Source organism: Sander vitreus, chromosome 20 (assembly GCF_031162955.1).
Source record: "Sander vitreus isolate 19-12246 chromosome 20, sanVit1, whole genome shotgun sequence".
NCBI lineage: Eukaryota > Metazoa > Chordata > Actinopteri > Perciformes > Percidae > Sander > Sander vitreus.
In genome coordinates this window covers 1606770-1634590 of record NC_135874.1, presented here as the reverse complement: position 1 = coordinate 1634590, position 27821 = coordinate 1606770, and the positions used below count along the sequence as shown (strand labels likewise).

Genomic DNA, 27821 nt, shown 5'->3' with positions numbered 1-27821 from the left:
AGGGAAACTTAAAAGGACTTGACAAGCTGGACTGGAAGAAGTGAACTACAACATCAGACTGTTGTGCCTTTTGGTTTCTTTACAAAAAAATAAAATAAAAACTTTCTAGCACTGTTGGGTATTGATTTCAAGAATATAGTTGGAATACTTTGAGAACAAAAAGTTACATTTTCCAGAATACGGTCATAAATATATGACCAGATGAAAGTCTCCTCTGCACAGGAAGTGGAAGCAATCAAGAGCATATCTGACAGGAAGTCAGTTTACAGTGTTAGAAAAAGAAAAAGCTGAGCCAAGTGGGCAGATTCCTGACATCCCATTAAAAAACAATATGACAAACTTCTCTGTACATTTCCCAAGCAAAAGTGAAGTTAGGATCAGTCAGTATGTGCTCCAGCCAGGAAAAACAACCAATCAGAACGGAGCAGAGTGGGGAGAGCCCTTTAGGAAAACAACTGTACACATGCAATCAAACACCTCGAAAACCGATTTCTGATTCCTCACACACGTCGGTCTGTTTCAGTCTGACAAAGTTCAAGAACTTTAAAGCACAGGTGTGTCAACTCCACAGGTGAGGGGTCGGTCAGAGGCAGAAGAGAAACCTAGCTCCCTCAGGATAGACCTGGGAATACGCAAGTATAAAATGGTATTGCTTTGAGAGGGGAGAGACAGACCAGAGGGAGATCAAATATTAATATTAAGAAGCCTCCTGACAAAGAACCACACAGCGTTTGAACACTGAACCAAGAGGGATGATCTGCAACCATTCTGACAAGCAATCAATCGCCATTCTTCGCTCTAAAAACCCAAAATGTTCCGCGGTTGCAGATTCTCCAAATATGAGGATTTGCTGCTTTTCTCGTAACTGTAACTGAAATTTGTCATTATTTTCTGACATTTTTAAAGACGAATGGAAGACAAAAAATAACCGTTAGCTGCTGCCCTACACAACACACTGTGTGAAGCACCCGCCTCTTAAGCTTTTAAACGAGTTACTCAACGCCTTTCAGCCGGTCAAAGACTGTGGAGTCGGGAAACGTTGCCTTCAAGTGCACAATCTCCTCTGAACAGGTTGCGTTTAAATGATGGAAAAATGTCAGTCTTCCAAAGACTTACTTGTGTGGTTCTTTGTCTGAACTCCCAATAATAATAATAATAATAATAATAATAACAACAGCATTAATGAAATGTAAAAAGTAAGACACAGGTCAATTATCAGTAGCGATCAGTGGCGTTTTATGTCTTTCAGAGGCCACTGTTTCCTTTGAATGAAGCTGAAGGAGGAGTGGATGTGTGGGTCTAACCCTGCCTGTCCTGGGACCAGGTGGAGCCATCGCATTGGATTTTAAATTACTCTAAAAGAACAGGACAGAGAGATATCACTCGCCACAGAACTGATACCAGTCGAGGCCAAGGTCACCAGAATTCCCGGCCGCTCCTGGTTCATCCCTCCTGAACCCAACCCAACGACGGGGGGGGACTGAAAAACTGAGAACATGTCAGCACCCAGATCAGCTTTCAGGCTTTAATTCACCTTAGTCCCAAACCCAGAGGACTGACGAAAGGAGTTCTGGATGGAAAAATCTGACGGATAACAGCATCAGGTGAACATTTAGAAGGTTCCCTGTCTGTTTCCCAGCCAGCGACTTAGCTGAACGTCCAATCAGGAGAGCCCGATGTAGCTGAAGAGAAACGGGACCAGGAAGAGCACGTTGAAGCCCACCGCCCCGTACACGATGTAGCGGTAGGGCAGCTCCACCTCCATATGCTGCCGGGCCTTCCTCACGTCGGCGCTGGGCACCCCGAACACCCGGCACACCAGCGGGATGGTGACGGCCTTCATCAGCGCCCGCGTGGATATCAGCACCAGCACGCCCAGGACCAGCCGCAGCACGCCCGTGCCCACCAGGTCGGCGCTGAGGTCGGGCAGGGCGAAGGGCAGCAGCTCCGGGGCGGGGTCAGGCATCAGACCCAGGTAGTGGTTGACGTGGGAGGCCAGGGCCACGCCGGCTCCCGTGCCCAGGATCTGAGCCGTGTCGCCTCGCGAGGTGCTCCACGTGTCCAGGGTGAAGGAGAAGAGGCCCAGGCCCAGGTGGAGGCAGACGATGATGAGCGGAGCGTAGCGGCAGGTCAGGTTGAAGCCGTCGATCAGGTCCAACAGCGGCAGGAAGACGAGCAGGATCAGGCTGCTGTACAGGACGCCGGCTATGACGTCCTGGAGGGGAAAACAAGACAGAGAAACAGAAGGTTACGGTATATACTGTATCTGGCGCCATGGACCTTTTTCACAGCAGACATGTTGACTTGTCATAGTAGGAAAAGCACAGCTGGAATTGATAACCTTAAGGATGGCTCATTTCCATCTAGTGTCCCAGTAAGCTATTTCAGTGGGTCAGCATGCCCAATACCAGGGCCTCTCCTAAGCAGTCCCTCCAGAAAAAGGCAATTAGAAGGCATAATCAGCCAAAGTCCGCATATTTATGCGGGGGCCGCATTTTCTCAAATACGCCGCACTTTCGCCGCATAAATTGCCGATTTCCACGCAAAATATGGCTTGCATGATTTGCATGATTTCATAATCCCCGCATTTTCGTTGCAAAAAAGTCCCACATATCTTAGCAGAAAGTTGAAAAATGTTGCATTTACTTCACATGAGAGCAGCCATTTGCCCCTGTTGCCATGGGAACGTTATGAAGTGACGTAATTACGCGACGTGAACATCATCGAAAAGCAGCAAACCCCGCGATGAAGCCGCGATGAAACCACAGTTTTTGCAAGTTCCCGCAATTTCATCGCATAAATATCCCGCATATTCTATCGCATTTTTTAATAAAACGTGCCGCATAATCAAGCTGAGCTGACGTTAAAGTGTCCTGTAACCTTAAACAACTCAGTGAGCACGCACTTATTCATACGAACGCTCTGAGCAGGAACAGCCAATCAGACACAGGCATTAAACCTAAAATGTCCTCGATATTACAGTTGAATAATAAACGCGTTATTCATTGGAGCGCTTCCTGCTGATGGATAAAGGAAGTTGAAGACAGCAGACAAGAAATCCGCGAGCTCGACGTGGCAGTGAACTCCGGACTCAAACACAAAGTTGATCCCAGTGGTTTATTATTGACCAGAGCAGAAAAGTGACAGCTGGCTTCCTGCTCCAGCATTACTTCATGTACTGGATGTGTGGATTTAACCTCTCGCACAGCTGACCAACAACTTCTGCTGAACTACTCAAAACTAGCTCTGAACTGATGACTCAGAGAACCAAACTGCTGTTGCGTGGTCAGCATCTTCACTTTTAGAGACAATCTGAAATAAATTAAATGCTTCAGTGCTGCTATTTAAATTTTGTTTTTTTACATACATCTCAATTCCTGCAATCATCAGCTGTGAAAACTAAAATCAGAAAACAAACACTGGCAAGAACAGTTCATTTTCATCATCTATCACTACGTTTACAATCATTTCAAGTTGTTTATTTTTAACAGATACTAGGGGTGGGAATCACGATACGACATCATCACCATACTTATATCACGGTACGGTATTATTGTTTAAACATATTGCTATATTCTGCGATATATTGCAAGTTGTTACCTTTTTTCCCAATTTCAAATGTTCAGATGTTCCGCAAAAAGGAAACTTTTGTCAACATCTGTTTGATTTCTCTGTTTGTTCATCTCACTTCAGTTTGATTGCTGCAAAATGGGATTGTCAAGCAGACAAACTGACCAACACATATATAATAATGACAGATCCATACTCGGCGTCTGTGTATCCATACAGTACTGCCTCGGAAAATATCGCAATACTATGCTGTGTGCATTTTTTCCCCCTAACAGGTACGAATCAAAATGCTTTGAAAGCTGTATGAAATATATATAATGATGTAAAAACAAATGGTTGCCTCAATATACAAACTGGAAAACCTTAGTATACACAATCACTTCTGCAGCTAATGTTCAACGTGAGGATCTGCCATTTAATATCACAGTAAACTGAAACATATTTTTGTTTTGGACTGTTGGTGTTGGACATTTTCGTCCCTCAAAATATGTTAATTGAATGTGAAGGTAATGGACGGCTACACAACCGCGAAGAAATTCTCAGTTAGCTAAAAGTTATCAAAAATAGACTCCCTATAGTTTTCCCCAACGTTTTCATTTTACGTTTAACAGTTAGAATTGTGTTACCTTACACCTACAGAGGAAGGATCCTAATCAGATCACACAGAAAGGTTTGCAGATCTGAAATGATGGTAAAAAAAACCAGCATGTTTATCAGATCGGTATCGAAGGGGAACATTTTTTGGGTTGGTGCGTCCCTTTCTGTGTCTTCTTGGTTTGCGTGCCTGTCAGAAAGAATATCATGTAAATGACAGACCTGGGTAATGTATCTGATAGGGTAGAATTGCTGCTGGAGAAAATTGATTTCTTGGCAATTTATATTATCGAGATTTTTTCAAAGTGTGCATGTGTGCTACAAAGACTCTCTGTAGGGACATTCATTATGTATGTGCACAGTGGGTGGATGGAGCAGGAGCATAAACAGTGTTTATTTTCCCTGGATGAGAAATCAATGAGGGTTACTGTAAATGTACACCACTCTCCATCCACCGGCCAAGCCTTGGAGCATTTCAGCTGCTTGCATGGCAGGTTAGCCTACTTGGACGACACACTGGAAGGTCCGGTTACAGTTTAAATAACCATTCAGCTGCCTAAATACACCTTGTGGTACACAGAAGCCCTGATCTCAGTCGGCCATTAACCCATGCTGAACTACCAGTGACCGAGCCACAGAACTGCCGTCACATGCAGCTTGACTGACAGTACAAGGACACATTTTACCGTCCAAGCATTTAAAGGTGACATAGCAGATAACCAGCAGGTTTAAAGGTGACTCAGCAGCCAGATAACCAGCAGGAAACCCCTCACGGGTTTTACTCTGATTTATCACCTTCCTGCTGCAAACTTTAACCAGCCCTCTCTATTTTAATCTACTAATTAACCCTGTCTGTGACTCCTGTCTGCTGTTCATCTGGAAGCTTCCATGACTGAATGGATCCTTCCATCAGCATCCATTAAATGATTGTACAAGTTCAATCTGTGCACCAGTTGTGGTCAGAAAGTGGCTGCAACTAATGACTACTTTCATTATTCATTTATGTGTCCATTATCTTCTTAATTGACCTATATAATGTCAGAAAACAGGGAAAAAGTACAAACCCAAAACATTTTCAGTTGCTTATGGAAAACAAGTACGTGAAAACTTGTGATTTCTTTGTCTGTAAACATGACTGAAATGATTAATCTATGGCCAATTATTTTTCCATCAATCAACTAAATGATTAATCGAGTTTCAGCTTTATGACTTGATACAGCCCAAAATCTCAAACAACAAATGTGCATCAGAGGGCTTTAGAATGTGTTTACCATACAACACCTCCCTATTTTTACTGTCCTCTAGCCTGACACATATGAATTTTAGAGGCGGTGTTATGGATCTGTAGAGGTGAGAGGAAAAAGGAGAATGACTTTAGGGAAATAGGCTTGTATCATGTTGACGCGCCGACTGTTTTGTTGTCATTACTTAGAATTCCTCATGGGGGAGACAGAAACTACGCACTACAGCTTTAAATGTAGAGCCCAACAGTTTTTGTGATAACAAAATCGTGGATGGAATCTCGAAGGACAGATTCCATAGAGCCCTACGTTAAGTCAGTGCTAAAAGCTAACTGAAAAATATGACTACGTCTTAGTTTCCAACCGAGCTGCCCCATTGTAACTATAGTTTAAAGAACTAAAGAAATGAAAACGACTAAAGAAATACATAAAAAAAATAATTTCCAGTGGCTTAGGCCTGGTGGTGGGCAACTTAGGCCCGGTGGGCCACCAGGCTTGCAATACACTGGGAGAAAGCCTGCATGCTGCTGCAGTCCTCACCAAACCAATCTTTAAATCAAGGATAAACCCCAGAGACTTGAGTGAAAGTGCTCAGTGAGCAGTCTGCTAAAAGGTTTGCAGATGTCAGAACCGCTTTTTTGCCTCCGAGCTCTTCCTGCAGAACAAAGAGGGAGGAAGTGTTTCCATTGGGCGTGATGATTTCCAGAAGACATGAAGTGCCCGGCAGGCCTGGCAGAGCAGTGCACTAATGGCTCACCATGTGTCAGAGCTCCACTCCCTGAAACACAACAGTCCCTGACAGTGGCCTGACTGTAGAGCCTCCAGAACAGACATCAGGCTTTGTTATCAGCTGGAAATGAGCTCTGTGCATGTTGACCTACAGATTTGATCCATCCCGTATTACTCGAGTTCTGAGGTCGCTATGCAAATGTTGTGTTTCTGACATCATCACTTGAACAAATCCAGTTCATGTTGTGGTTAAAGATAACATGAAGCTGCTGTCTGTGGTGTTCCTGTCATAACTCTCTCAAATCTGAACACAGACATGATTTCCATATTCTAAACATCCATACATCTGCATAGAAGCACAGAAAAGGGACTCATTTTAAGTTCAGTATCAAAGTAATCCAGTAATAGTTGTACGTACATCCCTGAGTACACTGCAAACAGAAACTGCTAACAGTCTTAAGAGGGGGTCAGTGCTATGTTCCCACAGCCATATGTTCCTACAGTCATATGTTCCCACAGCCCTATGTTCCTACAGCCCTATGTTCCTACAGCCCTATGTTCCCCAGCCCTTTGTTCCCACAGCCCTATGTTCCTACAGCCCTATGTTCCTACAGCCCTATAGCCCTATGTTCCTACAGCCCTATGTTCAAACAACAGCCCTATGGCCCTATGTTCCTACAGCCCTATGTTCCTACAGCCCTATAGCCCTATGTTCCACAGCCCTATGTTCCTACAGCCCTATGTTCCTACAGCCCTATGTTCCCACAGCCCTATGTTCCTACAGCCCTATGTTCCTACAGCCCTATGTTCCCACAGCCCTATGTTCCCACAGCCCTATGTTGCCCTATGTTCCCACAGCCCTATGTTCCCTACAGCCCTATGTTCCCACAGCCCTATGTTCCCACAGCCCTATGTTCCCACAGCCCTATGTTCCCACAGCCCTATGTTCCCACAGCCCTATGTTCCCACAGCCCTATGTTCCTACAGCCCTATGTTCCAACAGCCCTATGTTGCCCTATGTTCCACAGCCCTATGTTCCTACAGCCCTATAGCCCTATGTTCCACAGCCCTATGTTCCCACAGCCCTATGTTCCCACAATTAAAAGATTTTTTTTCAAAATTAGGCCCTATGTTCCCACAGCCCTATGTTCCCACAGCCCTATGTTCCTATAGCCCTATGTTCCCACAGCCCTATGTTCCCACAGCCCTATGTTCCCACAGCCCTATGTTCCTACAGCCCTATGTTCCTACAGCCCTATGTTCCTACAACCTTATATTCCCACAGCCCTATGTTCCCACACAACGTTTTTTTTTTAAATTAGGCCCTATGTTCCCACATTTCTAGGACATTTTCAAAATGAGGTCTTGTGTTCCTACATTTCCCTTCAATTTAAGCCCTATCCTCCCACAACATTTTTTAGGGTTAGGGTTAGGGGGATAAAACTGATACAAATTTCTGAAAAAGGAAATGTGGGAACATGGGGCCTAATTTTGGAGAAAAAAATCTTAGAAATGTGGGAACTGTGGGAACATAGGGCCTAATTTTGAAATAAATCTTACAAATGTAGGAACATCGGGCCTAATTTTGAAATAAATCTTACAAATGTGGGAACATCGGGCCTAATTTTGAAATGAAATCTTTGAATTGCGGGAACATAGGGCTGTGGGAACATAGGTACGCTCCCCTTAAAATAATGGGGCTCATGTTGTAGCTTACAGCATAACTCACTGAATCCATGGCAACATTATATTTCCTGTGTACATCCCCCAAAGCATAATGGGAACTGTAGTTCGATATATACACAACGGTAAGAAAAAGAATAACAATAGCAGTGTCTAAATCCATTACTATAAATATTGCTGTTGCAGTATGAATATTTTTGACATGACTACGGTTTAGAATGTCCCATTCATCAGGTTTGTTATATTCATGTTACACTGACACTGTCCTGTATTCATTCAAATATTGATATTTGACCTATGTTGAAACCCTGTGGACATACAGACACAAACTTTTTAAGTGTATTTTATAGTTCAAAGTTAAAGCCCAGCAGCTAAAACTGATATACACACTTTAAAGTCGAGCAGAGATTGCACATTTTCCAAAGATCCCAAATATGTCTGAATGACAGGGATTTTCCCCAGTTGATGTAATGATTGCTGGGATAATAAATAGCATCTTTGAATAGTTGGCCCATTACGAGTAGTTTAACTGAAGCACTGGTAAAAGTTGATCCAGATTATATGTGTATGTGGAAAAATATGGTTTCTTAGAGCTTACTTTGGGAAGATCAGAGTTTAAGGGATTGTTAAGATTTTACAGTTGAACTGACGTTGCGCATTACTGGTGGAAAGTAAATTGAAATCAAAAGCCTGGGCTGCTATGGTTATGGACATTATTTACAGAGCAGCGCGAGTTTCTGGGTTTTAGACGCACAATTTTATCCTGACAGTGGTCACATTCAGGCTTTGGGAGACATGCAGGAACAGGAGGAGGATGAGGAAGATGAGGAGGAGGCGGAAAGGGCTGGGTGAGAGGAAGAAGACATGTAGAGTACAAACTGTAACAGGAAGAAATAGTAAAGGGAAACAGGTGGTTAAACGGTTGCTCGCTGTAAACCGACAAGTAAACAGACAAACAGTGTTTAGTGATTGGCATCCTCTGATGCAGAACGGCCACAGTTTAAAAAAACTCCATTCCTGCATGTTAGATAACGTATTCAGGGTTTTCCCTGCCATTATAAGTCTTAGGTGCAGCACCTAACCTGAATGAATGTAAAATGCCCCAAGTCTGTGCACCCAAGTCTTCCACAAACCAAGGTCAAACACTGCTAGTTTGATATGTTACAGCCAGATTAACCACTTTATTGCACCTCAGACCTTGTCTGAGTAAGTAAACTGTATGCTGTAATAGCAATATCTATGCTCGTTACAAATGTAATATCCCCCATAGTTGTATTCTCCAGTTACAGTATTTATAATTTATTATGTTTTTTGCACTCTTTTGTATAGTATCTAAGTTTGTTTTTGTCTTATTTGATTTTAACTTGTTTAGCTTGTATACTCTTTATTTTAGTCGGTGTGCTTTTCTTTGCCCTTAACTCTCTTTACTTGACTCAAGAAGCCTGCACAAGACTGTGCCTGGACTGTTTGCTGTATGCACAAATGGCAAATAAAAAAAAAACTTCAATATTCTGCACATTGATAGCTATGTTGTTATTCTGATTGAACATTGGGCTCTAAATCATATTCAGTCTCCTTTTAAACTGCTGTGTGGACAACATTTGTCCATCAGTTTACTTGAAACTGAAAGGGTCGGAAAGGAGTAAGGACAAAAGAGCCTGAGGAGGCTTTGTCACTTACTCAAGGCATATGCTTTAACACCCTTATCCAGGTAAGATAAGCAGGTACAGATTGCATGATTATAACTATCACTATAGTTTGATAGTGCTCAATGGGTAGATCTTGGGATGCAGAAAAAGGGTTGAAATGTTCAAACATGTACAAAAGATCATGTTTGAACAACAACAGAAACTACCCTTGAATTGTATTTATTGATATTATGAGGACTTGACTGCTGTCTGTGTCAAAACCCTAATCACAGCAATGACAAAGTTCAAATTATTTCAACTTTGACCTAGTTGCCGCTGACCTTTCGAAAGCGCAACCAATGACATAACAGCGTGTCGTTACCTAGCAACAGGAAATAGCTTCCTTGCCACCCTTGATGACGAATACCTGCGATCCGCTTTGCTCTACGAGCAAATTGCATATTGTGTGTAGGCTTGCTTTAGGCCTTTTTGTAGACCAAACTGCATGTGAGAAGACTATATGAGACATGCAATAATACAGTCAAAGATATTTGACTCATTGGATGAAATAAAAGCATGTCAACAAACTAGACATGTCTGGCCCTTAATGTGATTCTCTTTTTCCAGTGTGGCCCTTAGTGAAGTTGAGTTTGACAAACCCTGCCTTAAATGAACAAGGTCTGACTCAGAAAGGGTAGACCTTGTTTACTGTATCTAAGAATACAGCAGGAATCTGTTTCTGTTGAGATGGTCACAGAGACAGAGTTCTGGTGAGTATGTAAAGCGACGTGAGCCGGCAGATGTGCATGTGGTGGCTGAGGTGGAGGTCTTGGCCGCGACACCACCTGCGGGCAGCCACAAAAAGCCCTTAAAGAGAGTCTCTGATGCGGAGTTACCTTCTAAACGTTGTCTGGGAGGACGGCCAGCGTACTGGAACTGGTCCCGCAGCGCCATCCACCAATCCTTCTGACATAGCTGTGACCACTGAGACTGTTGCCCGGGGCGACAGACAGCCCCGACCCCAACAGTTCTCCGGGACTGACATCATTTCCCAGTGGGGAAGTTTGGGTGTTTTTTTTTTTTATAGCATTATCCTGACTAAACTTTGACACATTCCTCTGATCTTAAGTATTGTACAAAATCATTCATAATTTCAGCTTTTTTTCTAACACAAAAAAATAGATCATTTCATATGAATGAACTCTCTCACACAAATAGAGAGACAAGGACCACTTTACTTTGAGGGCAGAGGGAGAACTGGCTGGTGGTTCTTCTTTAATTCACAACCATCGGTTCGTCAATGTACTTGTTTCATCGAAGCGGGTTTCTAGTTTAATAAAAGTAATCTTCCCCTAGATGTTGCACTGTGGTTGTATTCTGCAGATGCAGTCCAGGGTTCAAATCTCACTCAGGCTAACATGCATGTCGGTTGAAAAAGACAAAAGGGATTTTTACATGTAGGCTCTTTAATATGCACTGTAGCAAGCACACTCAAATGTTCTACAGATAATTGTACTTTATCTTATCTACTTCTTTTTTTTTTTTTTTTTGGTGACCTCTTCACAACCCATTCACAGTGTCTCAAAACCCATGGGTGGGTTGCCACCCAGACTTTGAGAGATACCGTAATGCAGGAGAAAACACATTCAATGGTGTTGGATTATGTTTTTCATGACTCTACCTGTGCTGCACAGCAGTGATGTCATCCAGCCAAAGCTCTGCTGCCAGTAAGAATTGGGAAATGCTGCTGGTAATCGTCTTCACCACTTAGATCTGCACTGAGCAGAGATAGATGCGGGCCTGAGCATGTTGAGGACATGATGCATATTCCGGTAGCCGTGTGGTAAAAAGGTAGTACAAGTAGACGCTGGAGAGGCTTGGATCAAAACCCAAACAAAAGACAAAAGGTCGAAAATGCTAAAGAAATGACTTGAAACTAAATATCTAAATCTTTAGTGCGTAGCTTTTTGATATTAATGAATGTTCGTTACATTCCAGCCGTTACCAAATGAGTAGCTACAAAGCTAATTAAGACTATCAGCTCCACACAGCTCTCTCTGGATTTCTCAGTAGGACTATGTTCAGAAGATGGTGGCGTCCGGAGACTTTCCCGCGCAGAAACTCGAGTGACGATAACGACCTCTTCTGAAGAGTCCATCATGTTTTTTTTAGTCCTTCGTGTCCTCCTTGGCTACTAGCAACTGCGTGGAGGAGGGGTGGGGGGCGTGTGCGTGATCACGGAAGGCTTGCATCATGTGGACGTGTCGACAGAATTGTTGTCATTACTTACAATTCCTCATGGGGGGGGGGCAGAAGCTACGCACTATAGCTTAAAAACTAGACTGCTGAGACATTGACACTCCTGGGAAACAACATACCATCTAGAAAACAGTCCATTTAATTTCTAATTAAACTATTCATTGGTTCCTTAATCTTTACCGTCTTTATTGTCTTTATCGTTTATTTACATGGAGTCTGGTGGGTTTGGTGATGGTGATTTTGGGGCTGTTTCATGTTAAACTAAAAGGATCTTACTCTTTAACTAAAAGTTCTATCTCTGTAGGGATCCATCCCATAATGTTGTCAGACACTCAGAATAACAATCGGAGTCCGTCAGCGGCAGAAACAGCACTTTTAGAGGACGCCAACTAAAAGGTGCGCAATTGCCTATTAACATTACCTGTGCAACCTTGTTCTGTGCTCAATACTTGGCTAATTTCAAAGATTGTTATTCCCATCAATCACTTAGACACAAAAACATAGGAAAATAGGATCCAGGTTGAAAAAAAACTGAAGTTACGCTTTAAAATCAATGTGTGGACACATTGATGGGGTTTAACACTACGCCGGCTAGTCGCACCACACAAATAACACAACAAAGACTAGCAGTTTAGAAAATGTTAAAGTCCGCCTCCACTTGAAGATGTGGTTTACTTCTCTTGGATGTTGGAGCTTCACTCTGCAGAATGATGTACAGTACGTGCAGAGTCTGTTTTTACATTCATCTGCTCAAGAGGGAAATTGTCACTGAGCTCACCCAAAATCCGAGTTTTAACACCGGGGCGTACAAGCTTGATAATGTGAAATCACAAATAGTTTGGGCCCAATCGTGGTCCAAGAGCAGTACGCAATTTACACTGTGATGTGGAAACCTGACACCTCCAGGTGACGTACTGAGAATGAACTTTACAATAAATACAAAAATATTTGCAGATTCTGTTGTTTTTTTTTTGAATGAACGAGAACATGTAATCTAGAGTTTTTGATTCAGGTTATTTAAATAATAAACGGACTCACTCATCATTATTATTATTAAGTGTTTTTTATGTGTAAAATAAACATGTCTGGATAAGATTTATAAAGTCAACTTTATATAATATTTGTAAGTAATTAAAAACGTATCAGACACTATGTGACCCACTATTATTTGGTTAACTGCACCTATGTTGTATTCAAAGCAGATTCAAATAAGACTCAAGCAAAAAATAAATCCCAATCAAGCGGCCCAACAACAAGTTAAAGATTCACTGAGGGTCCTTGCAACTATTTCATTTTTCACAGTTTTAAATGTAAACATTTTTAGACCTTACTTTTGGATTTAATCTCAATATTGTGGCTGGTGTTCTGTTGGGAAAGGACACCAAGTGGACGCTGTTGAGATCATTTTGACAGATGAAATGATCAAAAGTGAGCTTTAAGGCTCAACTACCACAACATGTACAATGACTCTGCACATTCACTATCAGTTTGACCTAGTTCATCAACCCGTTGACCGACCAGTAAACGAAGATAATCTACAAAAATGGAGGGCACTGAGAAAGTGATCAGAGGCCACAGTAAATGTAAAAAGTTATTTTCCTACACAGTTCTTTTCTTTTCCAGACTTGTGTTGTGAATAGGTGTGGTTGTTCTGTGTGTTGTACGTCTCCAGTTACACAGGTGATTGCGTTGCTGACATCAGAGCCAGCTCTGCTCTGGGATACGGATTCCCACATGTCAGCTATCGTGTTCAGACAGACACAATGACGACAAACTGGCACTGAAGGTGATGAGGTAGACACCATCTGTGCCTGTGCGTGTATGCAGGGTGTGTTCCCTGCCATTATGAGGTTTAGCTGCAGCACCAGAGCCGTTTTGTGCACCACCTAAGCCGAATGAATGGAACTAAAAAAGTTTAGTCTTTAAACTTTTTGAGTGTTCTAGCTTTTCCAACGTTTTAGACACACATATGGTAATAATAACGGTCCAAAGCGATGCGAAAAAGATACACAAAAGTAGCACAAACAGACACCAAATGACCACAGAGACCCAAAACAACCCCAAAGAAAACAAAAAATTACAACAACAAAAAATAAATAGACCACACGACCACAAAGAGATGCAAAAACCCCAAAAGAGACAAAATGTATAGGGAAATAGATTTATTAGAAATTGAAAAACGTCCCATTTTCTTGAGGAAGGACGCCTAAACCCCCTTATGGTGTTTTTCCACTACATGGTACCTGCTCAGCTCAGCTCAGCTCGGCCGAGGTGCCCCGTCCTCCTTGTTCCATTGCAGATTCAGTACCGCCTCAAGCGTGAGGCGTGCGTGGCTGGTCGTCACAGCGACGCCGCAGGAATCTGCCGCGACCTAACGCGACATACACACACAGAACGTCGAACGTGTGTTGTTTTTGATTCTCGGCATGTGGCCGTTTGCTAGAAGACACGTTTAGTTTCTAAAGAAGCTGGAGGCAGCAAAAGAAACGCTGCTGGCTAAACTATTTAAAGAGGGGGGGGTTTGTTCAGGACACCCCCGTCTGTCGCTAGCGATGACAACGCAGTGATTAGCGACGATTCTCTACAACCAATCAGCAGTCTGCAGGTTTTCACCTCACCTTTTGGTGTCGCCTCAGCTCGCTGGGAACCTGGACGGAGGAGATTCTAAAAAAAGTACCAGTTGGCAGGTGGAAAACCAAATAAGACGAGTAGAGGCGAGTCGAGCAGGTACCATGTAATGGAAAACCGCCATTAGTTTTCCACAAAGCTAGGGAAAACACTGGTGTGTGTGTGTGTGTGTGTGTGTGTGTGTGTGTGTACCTACCAGGACTGAGTGCATTCCCATGTAGATCCGGCTGACACAGACCAGCAGACACCAGCAGAGAGCCAAGCAGAAGCCCAGCATGAACGGGTACTGTGGAGGTGAAAGGACACACTTTTAAAACACACACACACACACACACACACACACACACCCCTTGGAGATTAAACTAATGCGGCAGTTTGCAGCATTACAAACACAATGGCAATGGCCTATGATGAATATCATAGGCTTTCTGATTAACTTATACATCCATAAAATGTTAGTGATTTTATTATTATTAAAAAAACAACCCACACAGTTATTGGAGCCCTAAGTGGTTGTTTTAATATTGCTTTTGTTTGACCATCAGCCAAAAACAAAACCAAAAAAATGTATTGAATGCAATTACAATGACACAAATAAATCTTATAACCGACGCCATGATGAAACAATACACGTTTTTTTAACTTTGAAGACCAATCTGTTTTGCAAATGTTTTGGGAAGGAAAGACTCACAGGGATTCACACAATGAGTTCTGGTAACCTTTAGGCATAAAGTACTAAATGTTTTTAACATATTATAGCCAGGGCTTTAAATCAACAGCTGCCAACCCGCCATATGTGGCCGGTGATGAATGAAGCTAATTACACTGCATATGTTTGAATCGGGCCAGCTGCAGAGACGATGCGACGGGACGGGTCAGTGTTGCCAGATTAGTCGGTTTGGGCGGTTTTGTGCGTGGGTCACATGAATGCAGGGTTTATAAGGTTTAGGTGCAGCACCCGAGGCCGTTTTGGGCAGCACCTTAGCCAAATGAATGTGACTAATGATGGCAGTTTGTCCCCAGTGGACATCTTTAGCAGGTTTTGTCTTTCATCTTTTGAGAGTGTTATTTATTATCTGCTCAAGCTTTTCCAACGTTTTAGACCCAGATGTAGTGATAATAACAGTCCAAAACGATGTGAAAACGAGACTCAAAACTACCTCAAAGAGACACAAAGGGACTACAAAGAGACGCCAAATGACCACAGAGACCCAAAACAACCGCAAAGAAAACACAAATGACCAAAAAGAGACACAACTACAGAGAAGAGACACAAAAAACAACGTATGAGAAAACTGCATTTTTTGAAATTGAAAAACGTAACGTTTTGAGGAAGGACTTGGATTTGCTCAGATAATAGAGCTGCACACGGTTTTTGGTTTACAAAAGTAACTAAGTAAACAAAGTAACTACAATATGTCTTAAGCTTAACACATTTAATTTAATGTCTTTTCTCTCAACACCAAAACAGTTCTCTTTAGGATCCCAGCAAACCCCCCAACCAAAGAATAAACAGTCTCAAGTTCACGCGCCATGTTGGTTTGAAAGTGACGGTGTGTCTGTGGTGCTGGGCGTGTGTGAGTAAAGGAGGCCATCAGTACAAGCTGATGTACATCATCGGGGTAAGGTAATCGGGGGAAATTCCAACCCCCGATCAGTTAGAAAAATAAAAAGCCAAAATCAGCGCCGATTGTAGCCTGACAAGCCAGACCCACATCAAGATGTTGGGTCTGGGAACTCACCATTGATGGAGCAAATTACATTTGCTGCCGCTAGGGTGGTCCAGATTTCTAGGCTACTCTGATTGGACATCCCTAATCAAATGTACTATTTTTTTTTGCAAGTAAGACAGTGTTTAGGAGTTTCTTTGCAAGGTTTTAACACCAATAGTGTAAAGGAATTTTGGCTTTTTCAAAGAACTTACGAGCTTTACCATTGAGGTGTGCAAAACCACAAAGACAATAATGTTTCAGCTACACTACAGGAATTATATTAAATACATAAATCACTTTGAAACTCTCTCCATTTGCACTTTATGAACCCTGCTGTCCTTGTATGCTGTCCTTGTAGCGAGTGTTAGCCTGTACTAAAAAGACAGCGATAACACGGATGTTTATTGGCCATTTTACAACCTTCATTAGCCTGATGGATAAAAAAAGATAGAAAGCTGTTTTACTGCCAGCTGTGGCTGCTTAGCTCCAGCCTCTGAGTATGTTACTGGACAATTGTATTTCTGTCACACAGAGGTAACCTTTGTTCCAAAGAATGTCTGCGCTGTTGGTGAAGTACACAAACTAAGCACAGCTCAGATTAACCTGCATTTATCCAAAGGCTTGTGCTGGGCTTAATGGAAAAGTACATACTAATCTGGCAAATAATTGAGGCACACTTTCTGCCCAACACTTGCTAGAGTGCTAGTACAGATTGGTACATTAATCTTTTGTGCCATTGTTCTTTTAGTAACAAGTCTACAAAAGGTTTGGTTTTTAAGGATTGTCCTATTTGTTTTGTCTTTAAAATAAAGTTCCTCACTTACTGACTGACTGACAAGGCAACAAAGAAATAAAAACTCAGAGGCCACATTTATTTATTTTTTTACGATATGTTTTAGTCATGCCAGCAGTGTGGCTCTAAGGATGTTGGTTGGTCCACCAGCCACCAAATATTCCAACAACTATTGGATGGATTGCCATTCATTTCTCGTTACACACTTTGTTCCACTCAAAAATACTCTTTTTGGCAATCCCTTAATCTGTGGGTTTGGTTTATATGACTATACACACCTGCAAATAGGGCTGTGCAATTAATCGAAATGTAATCGTGATTATGATTTCGCCTCCCAATGATCACAAAAACAGAATAATTGAGAAAAACAATTATTTAGCTCATTGCGTTTTTTTCAAGTAAACTCTTATTTTCTCTTGTGTTCTGAATGAAAAAATAGTTTAAAGTTTAAATAGGAAAAGTATTAAGGCATATTTCACAGTTGGATAAGTATAATATAACATAAGTATATTTTACTGTTGATTTATTTAACTTTTCCCACTGTTTTTTAAGTTCAATAATTGACGAGTAATCGTGTTAAATTATCGTGATCGTGTTTCTCATAATCGAGCAGCCCTAGATGCAAAACTAATGATATTCCCAATAGCCAAGTGACAATGTCGTAAGCATTTAGCACAGAGCGGCTATGGCTGTACACTTCTAGTTCTTCTTTCCAATGCAGTTGGCATTAGAGATGTTCTCCGATACTGCCTAAAACGCTGGTATCGGTATCGGGAAGTACTGGAGTTTATGCACCAATCCGATACCACGTAATAAAGCCCTGAAGATAATCTACGTTAAAGTAGTTTATTTATGTTCTTTTTCCATTATAACTGACTGTCAAACTGGAGAATAACAGAAAGTTCTGGGGCATTCATGTTTCACAAAGAGTTTAACCTGAGCCAGACCAACAACAAAGATAGAAATCATATCACATCCATACAGGGATAGTAGTATACAGCTGTTAAAACATAATAACATATATGACACACTGGTATCAGATCGGTACTCCGTATCGGCCGATACGCAAGTTCAGGTATCAGAATCGGTATCGGGAAGCAAAAAATGGTATCGGACCATCTTTAGTTGGCATATGAGAGTTGTTATTTCTCATAGTCGTTACAATAATTTAGCATTTACATTCTAGCCATTTAGATCCAGAGTCAGAAGGGTCTTGCTCAACGACAGACCACAACAGTTGATCACAAGCTGCTGCATCAAATATGTGAGCGTCTGCTGACAGTCAGACAACTCCTGGGAGTCTCTCCTACAGGTCAGGGTTTCCCCTGCCATTACAAGGTTTAGGTGCAGCACCCAAGTCATTCTGGGCAGCACCTAAGCCGAATGAATGGAACTAAAAGACTGTTCTCAGATCTGATGATGGAGTTTGACTTCTTTAGCAGGTTTTGTTTTTAGCTTTTTGGGCATTGTTCATTTATTATCTGCTCTAGCTTTTCCAACGTTTTCTAGGAAATAATAATGGTCGAAAACGATGTGGAAAAAGTGATGCAAAACTACCACGAAGAGACACAAACTGACTAAAAAGAGTAGCCAAGTAACCACAGAGAACCAAAACAATTTGGGGGTTGGTCAGCACCAATCCTTACAGTCTATCTATGAACAGGTTACTCTAAAACAGGCAGACAGGAGAGTTGATGACCCATCCCATGCTCTACATGCTCAGTATGAGCTGCTGCCCTCTAGGAGGAGGTTCAGAGTCCCTCGATGTAGATTAAATAGATTTCAAAATCCATTTGTCCCTGCGTCAATAATGCTTTAAAATAGCAGATACATTGATGTCTAGGTCAAGACGGACTGGGAGGATCTCTTTGCTTTTTCTACTAGGGGATTATCACTTTTTAGGAATCTTGCTGTGTTGTTTGTTAAATATATGTATGTTGTTTGTCTGTACGTATGTTTCTAATGGTAATGGCAGCAGCGGAGGAGGGGGATTAGCCCAAGCTAAATTTTCCATTGTGGAACAAAAAAGTTTCTTATCTTATCTAAAATGAGGTCAGTGCAGGCCAGGGGGAGGTTTTGGTTGAGAAACGGGCGTCTTGCTGTGTGTGAACGGCCGTGTTGGCATGCCCGCTGTGGCCCGGAGCCTGTGACCATGGCGGTGCTGCAGCGGTCGTTTTATGGACATGGTGGTTGTTTTTTTTTGTGTGGCTTGTGGTTCTCTGCACACTGCTTATTGGCCGTTAGCCTCAGTGAAGGGTTTGATCTGTGCTCCCTCACGTGACATAGAACGTACATACATATACACACACCCAAACCACACAGCTCCCAGGGTGTGCTGTGTTTTACTTTTAACACTGCCAAGATGTAAACTAATCGTGTTCGAGGCTATGCACAAACCAAACTTGTGTGAATATCTGTCTTATGTTGGAAGTCCTTAATACCGCAGAAAAAGACTGAGGCCAGACCTAATTGCTTTTAATCACTTTCACCATATGCTTAATTTGATGATTAGAAAATGAAACATTTGCAGCTCCAGATGTCAACAAGAGAAAAACATCATAAAAATCTACAACAAACATGGTTTTTCTTCTTTTGAATGCAACAGCAGAGATTTTAGGTTGACATTCAATGCAATCTGAATGAAAACACAATGTCAAACTCAGGGCTGCAGTTAGGAAATGCTATACTGTTAAATGTATTTATGCTCACAGGAAAAGCTGTACTGTTCCCACCTAGATGTTCCAGCTCAAGGGAGGAAGTCTCACACAAATCCTGTTTACCATGATGTTTTCTCTTCTGGCTCAACTGGGCGATGTAATGAGAATTTATATGACACATTGTGCTAAAACCTATTGATGCCTTATCTTTCTGGTCTGACTTTTCAGTCCAGCAACTCTTTAACTCGATTTCTACCTGGATTTAACATCCGTCCTGAGTGATCCGGTCACAATTGGACAGCTCTAAGTACTAAGAGTTTAAGAGTTTTCACCTGGCAGCAGAATGTGTCTCCAAATGTGGGCAATTGGACAGCTCTAAGTACTAAGAGTTTAAGAGTTTTCACCTGGCAGCAGAATGTGTCTCCAAATGTGTCCTGAGTGACCATTTGTGATCGGATCTCACTTCCCCATACAAATAAACACGGACATCATGACCGTTTGCATATAGGTTGGTGTGTGTGTGTGTGTGTGTGTGTGTGTGTGTGTGTGTGTGTGTGTGTGTGTGTGTTGCTCACACACCTAAATCATACAGTAGAAACATGCAATGACTAATGAAAAAGTGCTGTCTACAGTCTTTTTTGTGTGCCGAAAGGCCTAACTTTTCTCTGTGTGACACGGTGGCGGAGTTATTATGTGTGTACCTTACATTTTATGAACCTGAAAATAAAGACGTCTACCGGCGGTCACTGGGACCTTTGAAAGTGTTCAACATTTAGTACTTTTGTAGCTTCTAACTGAATCTCTTACTGCTGAAGAGCCAACATTTCCTGATTTTGGTGATCATATCAAAAGCTTTTAAATAACAAAATAACGGGGGACTTTTATTGGGGAGAATTTATAGGAGATGAAACGTCCGCCGTTTTACAGCCGCTCCTTTGACCACCTCCGTCGGCTTCTAAATAGAAACAGCAGACATTGCGACGTAAGAACAGGAATGTCTGTAGCAATTTCCTACATATTCGTGAGTGTGGTCTGAGTGACCGGGTCTCAATGCGCCCCTAGGTGCATTCACACCTGTGCTTAGAGCTTTCCACTTGTGATCGGATCACTCAGGTCTGAATGGGGCCTTACATTCCTGTGTCTCCTTTCCATTTTTCTTTCATCCCTCTGCTGGTCTCACCAGCATGTTTCCTTGGATTAGGGTTGCACCTAAATCATGGTTGCAGCTGTCTCGGTGGTCCTGCTCCGCGCCCTGCTATGCCCTGTTGCACCCTGCTATGCTCTGCAGTGCCCTGCTACGTCCTGCTGTGCCCTGCTATGCTCTGCTGTGCCCTGCTATGTCCTGTAACGCCCTGCTATGTCCTGTAACGCCCTGCTATGTCCTGTAACGCCCCTAACTCTTGTTATGATTTGATACTATAAATAAAATTGAATCTGCTCCCCGTCCCACTCCTGTCCTCAGCTCTACCTCTCATCCTCCCCTCTTTCCTGCCTCTGCAGTCTTTGTTCTCCTTCTTCCTCCCCCTCACCTTTCTGTATTAATCCCCTCTTCTCTCATTGCCCTCTAGTCTCATCTTATCTCCTCTCATCTGCATCTTTTCTCTACTTCCTCCCTCTCTTTTGCGTCCTCTCTCCTCCTTACCTCTCCTTAAACTGCTCTTTTCTGTTCTGTCCTTCGTCCCCTCCCTTATTCCACTCTTACCAGTATCTTCCATAGAGACATCTGGCTGTAGTTAATGTCTGAGCTGGAGGAGGGCGGTGGGATGGGACCGCCTCACTGTGGCCCATCTGAATCCAAACATTCCTGCTTTGCTGAGACGAGTCAGCTGAGGCAGGGAAACAGCAGGAACGCTCACAACCAGCAGGGGATGTAAAGGACAAACCCTGAAATCTACTCTCAATTAATCCTGGTTCCAGTTAGTTATTCTGTAATCTAGATCCTCCCTAAAAACCTGCAAAGAAAACTACGACAACTGCTTGGTACATATGCACCAGAAAGACAGAAAAAGACCCCGTTCAGCCCCCCATCACCTCATCCTAACATGTAAATCCAGAAATAAGTTCTGATTTGCAAAGACAAGGGGGTGATTGAGAAAGATGCTACTACCACTTAATGTTCAACCAAATCACCGGGCTATTTTTGTAGAATGCAAGAACAAACCCGTTTGGAAACATTTGACCTATGCTGCTGGAATATCTTGCATCGATTATTTTCCTGATCCGTTGGGTTTAGAACTTTAAATTCTGTTGTTGCCTGTGAATTTTTTGGAAATAAGAATCCATTGATGAATCCGACAAAAGTTCCATTTTATTAAGTTATTAGTGAAGACAGACGGCTTAAAGGGAGGATATAATAGCGTGTTCTAATTGTACTCGGAAGTCGGATTTTTCCAAGGCCAAAGTCGGAAACACGCCCCCTGACCTCGGATTTCCGAGCTCAGAACTCAGACAGCCTCGCAGTACCCCGAGCTAAAAATCCAACATGGCTGCTCCGTGCATCAACAGTAGTGAAAGCTGTAGTAATACTAGTGTCTTATTTGTGTCTCACTAAATCAGTCGTACACACAGTCCTGTCCAGCTTCTATCTGCGGACATGTTGCTACACTGTTTGTATGTACAAAAACACACCCTAATGCATTGTTATCAACTGGTATTGCTAACAATGGCTAACCTGGCTAGAGCTAACCCCACAATGAAAAATCTGACTTGTTAAATGGATCGCATTCCCAGCTCTGGCTTCCGAGTACCGATGGTAAATGGATCGCACTATAGCCTACTTCTGGAGACAATGCAGACGTAAGGTGCAGTTTTGTCAGTGTTCATTGCAGGTATCTGCATATTGAATTTAAGACTATTTTAAATGCAAAGGCAAAGTGAAACAATGACATGTAAGACCAAAAGAAATGTGAGAGCATCAGGCTCAAAAAGTCTTATCTGGTGTTCCACACAAGTGAGTCAGCAGTTTGTATTTTAAGACCTTGAATAGTGCTGTTTTGTTCAAAGTGTTTGGACATGGACATGGAAGTAAGGCTTTGCCAAATTTGAGAGCTTTTCTGAAATGCCATGCATGTTTTCAAACTCAGGTTGACGGGTAGAGAAAGACCTGTGAGGAGATATGAGAGGGCTACAGACACTAAATCAGTCTTATCTTGTTGGAGCCCCTCACTCGGAGGTCAGGGGCCGCCTCTCTTATCTCCTGCTCCGGCAGACAGATGGGGAGGCAGAGAGCCGTAAATCAATCTCACCCCTGCTCCTGCCTGCTCTGATTCAGACAACACAATACAGGGCTCCCACACAGTTTTCTTTCTTTCTTTACCCACACCAAGGTTAAAGGCCGTTTAACATCAAGCAATGATTTGGAGAACACAGTCTTTTCCCTAGCTTTCTGGGAGACTTTTGTGCGCGTTACTTCCTGAAGAAAAAGTGTCGTTTTTCAATTAAATGAAAATGCAAGAAGAAGTGGTAATCAGTGCAGTCTCCGGCCTACTAACTACAGGTAATTGTTGCAAATTGTTGAAATAGAACCAACGTCTATTTTTCACGCGACATGCAAGCGTGTTGGAAGCGTTTCCAGACAAAATAGACTACGAAAAGATGTTTATATGTCATTTTAACACAAATACATATTAATAAATGACATGTTGATGTTTGAAAGTCTCTAGGTTTTGACATAAATGCAGATATAAATATAATAATTAAAAAATAATAATAAATAATTATCAACTTTCTAATATTGCACCTGTCAATATAGAATTAAATATTCTGGAGCCTATTTTGCCATCAATACTGCCGACGTCGTCTTTGCTGTAATCAGATCAGTATATATTTATGTTTAACATGGTATTTCATTTTATCAATAGGAAATATACATGTGTACAGACAAGGCTAGCAGCAGCAGCGCCGCGTCACATGTTTCTGGTGTGTAAAGACATAGAAAAATCCACGCAGCGGACACGCAGCAGAAACGCCACGCTCACGCCACGCAGGCAGTGTGTAGCCGGCCTAAGAAACATGGCAAATACATTTGACAAGCAGGAACCAATGAACTTTGCCATTATTGGTGAAACTACGACTTAATTGATTATCAAAATTGTTGCTGTATTTTCTGTTGATCTGGCCTCTACATTTTGTATCCATCTTCTATGCTGTGTATTAAGCATTAAACTGTAGCATCACAGGACTGTCAGCTGGCTGTAGAACTGCAGACTTTTAGCCTTGTTGTAAACACAATGAGCTTGATTTCACAGCAGTGCAAGCATTAAAGAGTCAACAAATGTGCTCATACAGCTCAACAGCTGCGGCTGTTGGCTTCTGTCACTGTATCCACTGGGTCAACCGCACATTAATTGGTAAGGATGCCGCCTCAGAGGGCAGTGATCCTGTATCAAGAGTTGCCACATGGCACATCAATAGACTGTGCTGTGAGATGCTGGTGGGTATGCAGAGACAAATGCTGGAAAATGTGACATAGGAAACTGCAGTATTTAATTTAAATAATTTTTTTTGTGTTGTAGTTTGTTTATATTCAGTTATTACAGGAACTGAATATATACATTGTTTTCTTAGACTTGGTTGCCAGTTTATTCGTGTGTACCAAAGACGTCACTTCAGGCATTCCCGCCGCCATATTTGTGTCCGAAACAGCAATAGAGCTACATAGAGCTAGGCTACAGATACGCAAGTTTTTAGATACAGGCATGGCAACAACGCATCTAAATGAGACAGAAAGACATTGGATATTGGTTGTGATTCATATTTATTACCCTCCAATTGTATTTTGTCCCTTAAAGGGTAACTACCGTTTTTTTCAACCTGGAACCTATGTTCCTATGTTTTTGTCTAAGTGACTGATGGGAACAACAATCTTTGACATTGGTCCAGTATTAAGAGAGATCTCTGCAGTCGGCAGCGGAGAAATAAGCTACAATGTAAGTTAATAGAGCAATTGTCCAGCTTCTATTTACCTTCACAAAAGTGCTCGTTTTGCCACTGACAGGCTCAGATTAATATTCTAAGTGTCTGACAACATTATGGAAAGGATCCCTTCAGAGACAGACCTTTAAAACCTCTTTAAGACCTTTCTGTTTAACCAGAAACAGCTCTGAGGTTGCTAGCGCTAAACTCACCAGACTCCATTTAAAAAAGACAATACTTTTAGCGTGTATAGTGCCAACATATTTTCACATGTAAAACGGTAAACTATGTGATTATTTCAACCAAAACTAGAGTTGTGATGGTTGGAAAAGTGGAAAGATGACTCAAAACATCTTTTCATAGTTTTATTTTGTTTCTGTCGACTTTGAATGAAGTGTGTTTTACGATGTTAAAATTACTGTTTATTTACATGGAGTCTGGTGGGTTTACGCAATTTCGCGGCTGTTTTTATGTTTAAAAAAAGGATCTTACTCTTTAACAGTAAGGTCGACCTCCTTAGAAATCCTTTCCATAATGTTGTCAGACACTTAGAATATTAATCTGAGCCTGTCAGTGGCAAAACGAGCACTTTTGTGAAGGTAAATACAAGCTGGACTACATTGTAGCTTGTTTCGCCGCTGCCGACTGCAGCGATGTAGCTTAAAGGTGCCGTAGGTAGGATTGGGAAGATCCAGGACTTAGCCAAAAAATGTGAACATTGACAACTTCTCAGTCCCTCCCCCCCTTTCCGCTAAAGCCCAAAATGGTCTCCTAAGCCCCTCCCCCTACACGGGAGAATGAATGTGCATGAGCAGTGATTGGCACACAGTTAGACCCCCCCCCCTGGTCCTGATTGGTGCATCTGAACAGGGAGCTGTGGATTTTTATAAATCTCACTCCAGGCTGTAGGTGGAGCCAGAGGAGCTGGACTTTTGTTTAAATGACCTGCTTCATGTAGTTCTACTGGAACATAGGGTCAGTTTCAGCAAATATGACAGAAAGGGAGTTTTAGAAGGCTTACCTACTGCACCTTTAATACTGGACCAATGTCAAAGCTTGTTCCCATCAGTCACTTCGACACAAAAACATAGGAACATAGGGTCCAGGTTGAAAAAAAAAAACAGTAGTTACCTTTTAAAATCTGCTAAGCGTCTGCCCCAACTTACTTTTCCTGACATTTACATTTACCTTGTAACGTTACATAATCCATCCCTATACAAGAGTACAGATGCCTATCAATACGCTGTTGCAGGATTGGTAAACGACACCAAGATATGGCCCAAGAAGAAAAAAATATTAAATGCTTTAACAGGACATCAACCGTGTAATGTCAGCGACAAAGTACTGTGACGTCAGGTGGTCCCTATGAATTACTTGAAATACTTGTATTACTTATAATGTTTAAAAAAAAAAAAATAATATTATATTACTTATAATGTTGATTTATGAATGATGAATTTTGTTGATACTGTTTTAGAGGTGTTGATTCAACTTTATGGACTTTTGGAGACTAGTTTGAGATGCTGTTGAAATAACTAAAAGGTGTTTCTATGTTCCATATATCCTCTTCAGTGTCTTTACTTTGACCCAACTGTTTGAGTAGAGGGCTCCTTCCCAAAAATGTGTCTATAAAAGTGCCAATGGGCCAGTATATAGGCTATTGTGTTTTTACTCAAGTACTAGACTCACCCTGCTGCTCTATAACGCTCATGCATTTACTGGTCTGCTAAAGGTTGCGTGAGATCATCCCAGTGTTGATCATCATCAGTTGTTGCTAGTGTTTCCGAATATGCAAATAAAAGGAACCTGTGATGTGTTGTGAAACATCACAAGAGGAACTTTCTCAGTTTCTTTTGTTGAAATCATGAGGAATTACCTTTGCCAACTTCCCTTTCTCTGCTACTGCATTTCATATTCCATTTCTTTTCTTTCTTTTTTTTTAACACTTTGACGGCATGTAATATGGTTTTACTGTACCTCCCAGCGGCCGTAGGTCATGAAGAACAGGGAGAAGGGGATGGCGGTGCTCGACATGGCGTGTGTGGACGGCATGCTGTACTCAGAGTTGTAAAACATCTCCACTTTGACCACAGGTGGAGAAGCGGGCCGGGACCACCCGATCACATCCTTGGTGCACTGCCCCAGGTACATGACCCAGACCCACACCATGATCAGCCTCCTGCCCACAAAGGCGTCCACGTTCCACACGACGAAGGGGAAGAAGGTGATGTAAAAGAGCTCGTTTCCCAGTTCGGTTCCGAAAGTGAACATGTAGTACAAGAACCGGTTCTCGATGAGGAACTCCTGCCCGGCGTCGCCCGTTAGAGAGTTTTTGCGTAGGGGTTTCACTGTGCTGCTCTTCTCCGTTTGCCTCTCCTCTGTTTCGGTTGCCTCTGAAAAGTCCGGCCGGACCCCGCTATGACCGCCCAGACCCGCGGCGGTGGCCCCGGCGAGGCAACGGCCGATACTGCCCACACCAACCGTTTCTCCCTTGGCGGTCGAAGCGGACACAAGTGCCCCGTTCTGGGGAGCATATTCACTCTCCTCTCCTCTGTTTTTTGGAACATTTGAATCGGTGATCCTCTTTCGAACACCCACTGCTGCCGTTTGTGCTTTTTCCCCTTCCCCAGCTCCGATAACGGCCAAGTTTTCACTCTCATTTTCTTCGGTGATGTGATGATGGCAAGCACCGTTGTTGTGCGAGTAAGTCCGGTCTGCTTCCTTGCTACTGCTGCTGGTGGTGGTAACGTTACTACCAGCACAGACGGTTCTCGAAAATGAACCGCGTACTCCACAAAAGCGCTGAAAGCGGGCAACAAGGTGGGGGTCTTGCAGATAGCGGTACAGTTCTACAAAACGGTTACTTTTCTCCATATTTACTCCGGTTCACTCACCCCCCACACGGCTGAAAGAAAGAACACGGACTCCGCTACTTTCCCCCAAACAGTGGACGATGAACGTTAGCTGCTCTCGGCTAACGTTAGCTAGTTAAACCGTGTATCCTGGCAGAGAGAACTCTGAATCATTTTTAAACTACAACAAGTTATAACGGCGGGTAGTATTATTTAAAAAAAAAATGTTTCCGGTAAGACGATAACGGACAAACCGAACGGATCGGTTCTTGTTCGACAGCGTCCAGATGCGTTCAGTAACCGCTATCTGAGTAGTATCCTGCATCTGACAGATCTACGGAGCACGCAGGGGAGCGAGCCTTCCCTGGTGCCTTCTGGTGCTGTCGGAAATTTAGCAATTCTTTACTCACTTAAAACCAAACGGACACAGATTCTGGTCTATATATTACCTTCATGTTCTGAAGTGTTTTCGTTTAACAAATTATATCAAACTCTAAAATTATTAAGTTAGAGAAGTTTCCTGACTTAAATCAGAAAATATCGTATCAAAGAATAAGTAAA

General features: G+C 42.4%; 1 protein-coding gene across 2 annotated transcripts; it reads right to left on the bottom strand.

Moving 5' to 3' along the window:
* Positions 1 to 121: 121 nt before the first annotated feature.
* On the bottom strand, positions 122 to 27584 carry sgpp1b (sphingosine-1-phosphate phosphatase 1b). Of its 2 annotated transcripts, none has more exons than XM_078277949.1 (3): positions 26386 to 27584; positions 14529 to 14639; positions 122 to 2215 (listed from the first exon to the last, which is right to left on the bottom strand). In XM_078277949.1, the coding sequence occupies exons 1-3, from the start codon at positions 27280 to 27282 to the stop codon at positions 1664 to 1666; spliced, it is 1560 nt and encodes a 519-aa protein (XP_078134075.1). In that variant the 5' UTR covers positions 27283 to 27584; the 3' UTR covers positions 122 to 1663. The 2 variants fall into 2 exon arrangements, with proteins under 2 accessions (XP_078134075.1, XP_078134076.1); XM_078277950.1 differs by having other exon boundaries at positions 14529 to 14618.
* Between the last annotated feature and the right edge of the window lie 237 nt (positions 27585 to 27821).

Excerpts from the sequence above, each read along its gene's own strand:
- sgpp1b (XM_078277949.1), bottom strand. The coding sequence starts at position 27,282 with ATGGAGAAAAGTAACCGTTTTGTAGAACTGTACCGCTATCTGCAAGAC. Across the intron at positions 14,640-26,385 it reads TGACCTACGGCCGCTGGGAG|TGTGTCCTTTCACCTCCACA; the intron begins GTACAGTAAAAC and ends GTGTTTTAAAAG. Across the intron at positions 2,216-14,528 it reads TGGGAATGCACTCAGTCCTG|GACGTCATAGCCGGCGTCCT; the intron begins GTAGGTACACAC and ends TTTCCCCTCCAG.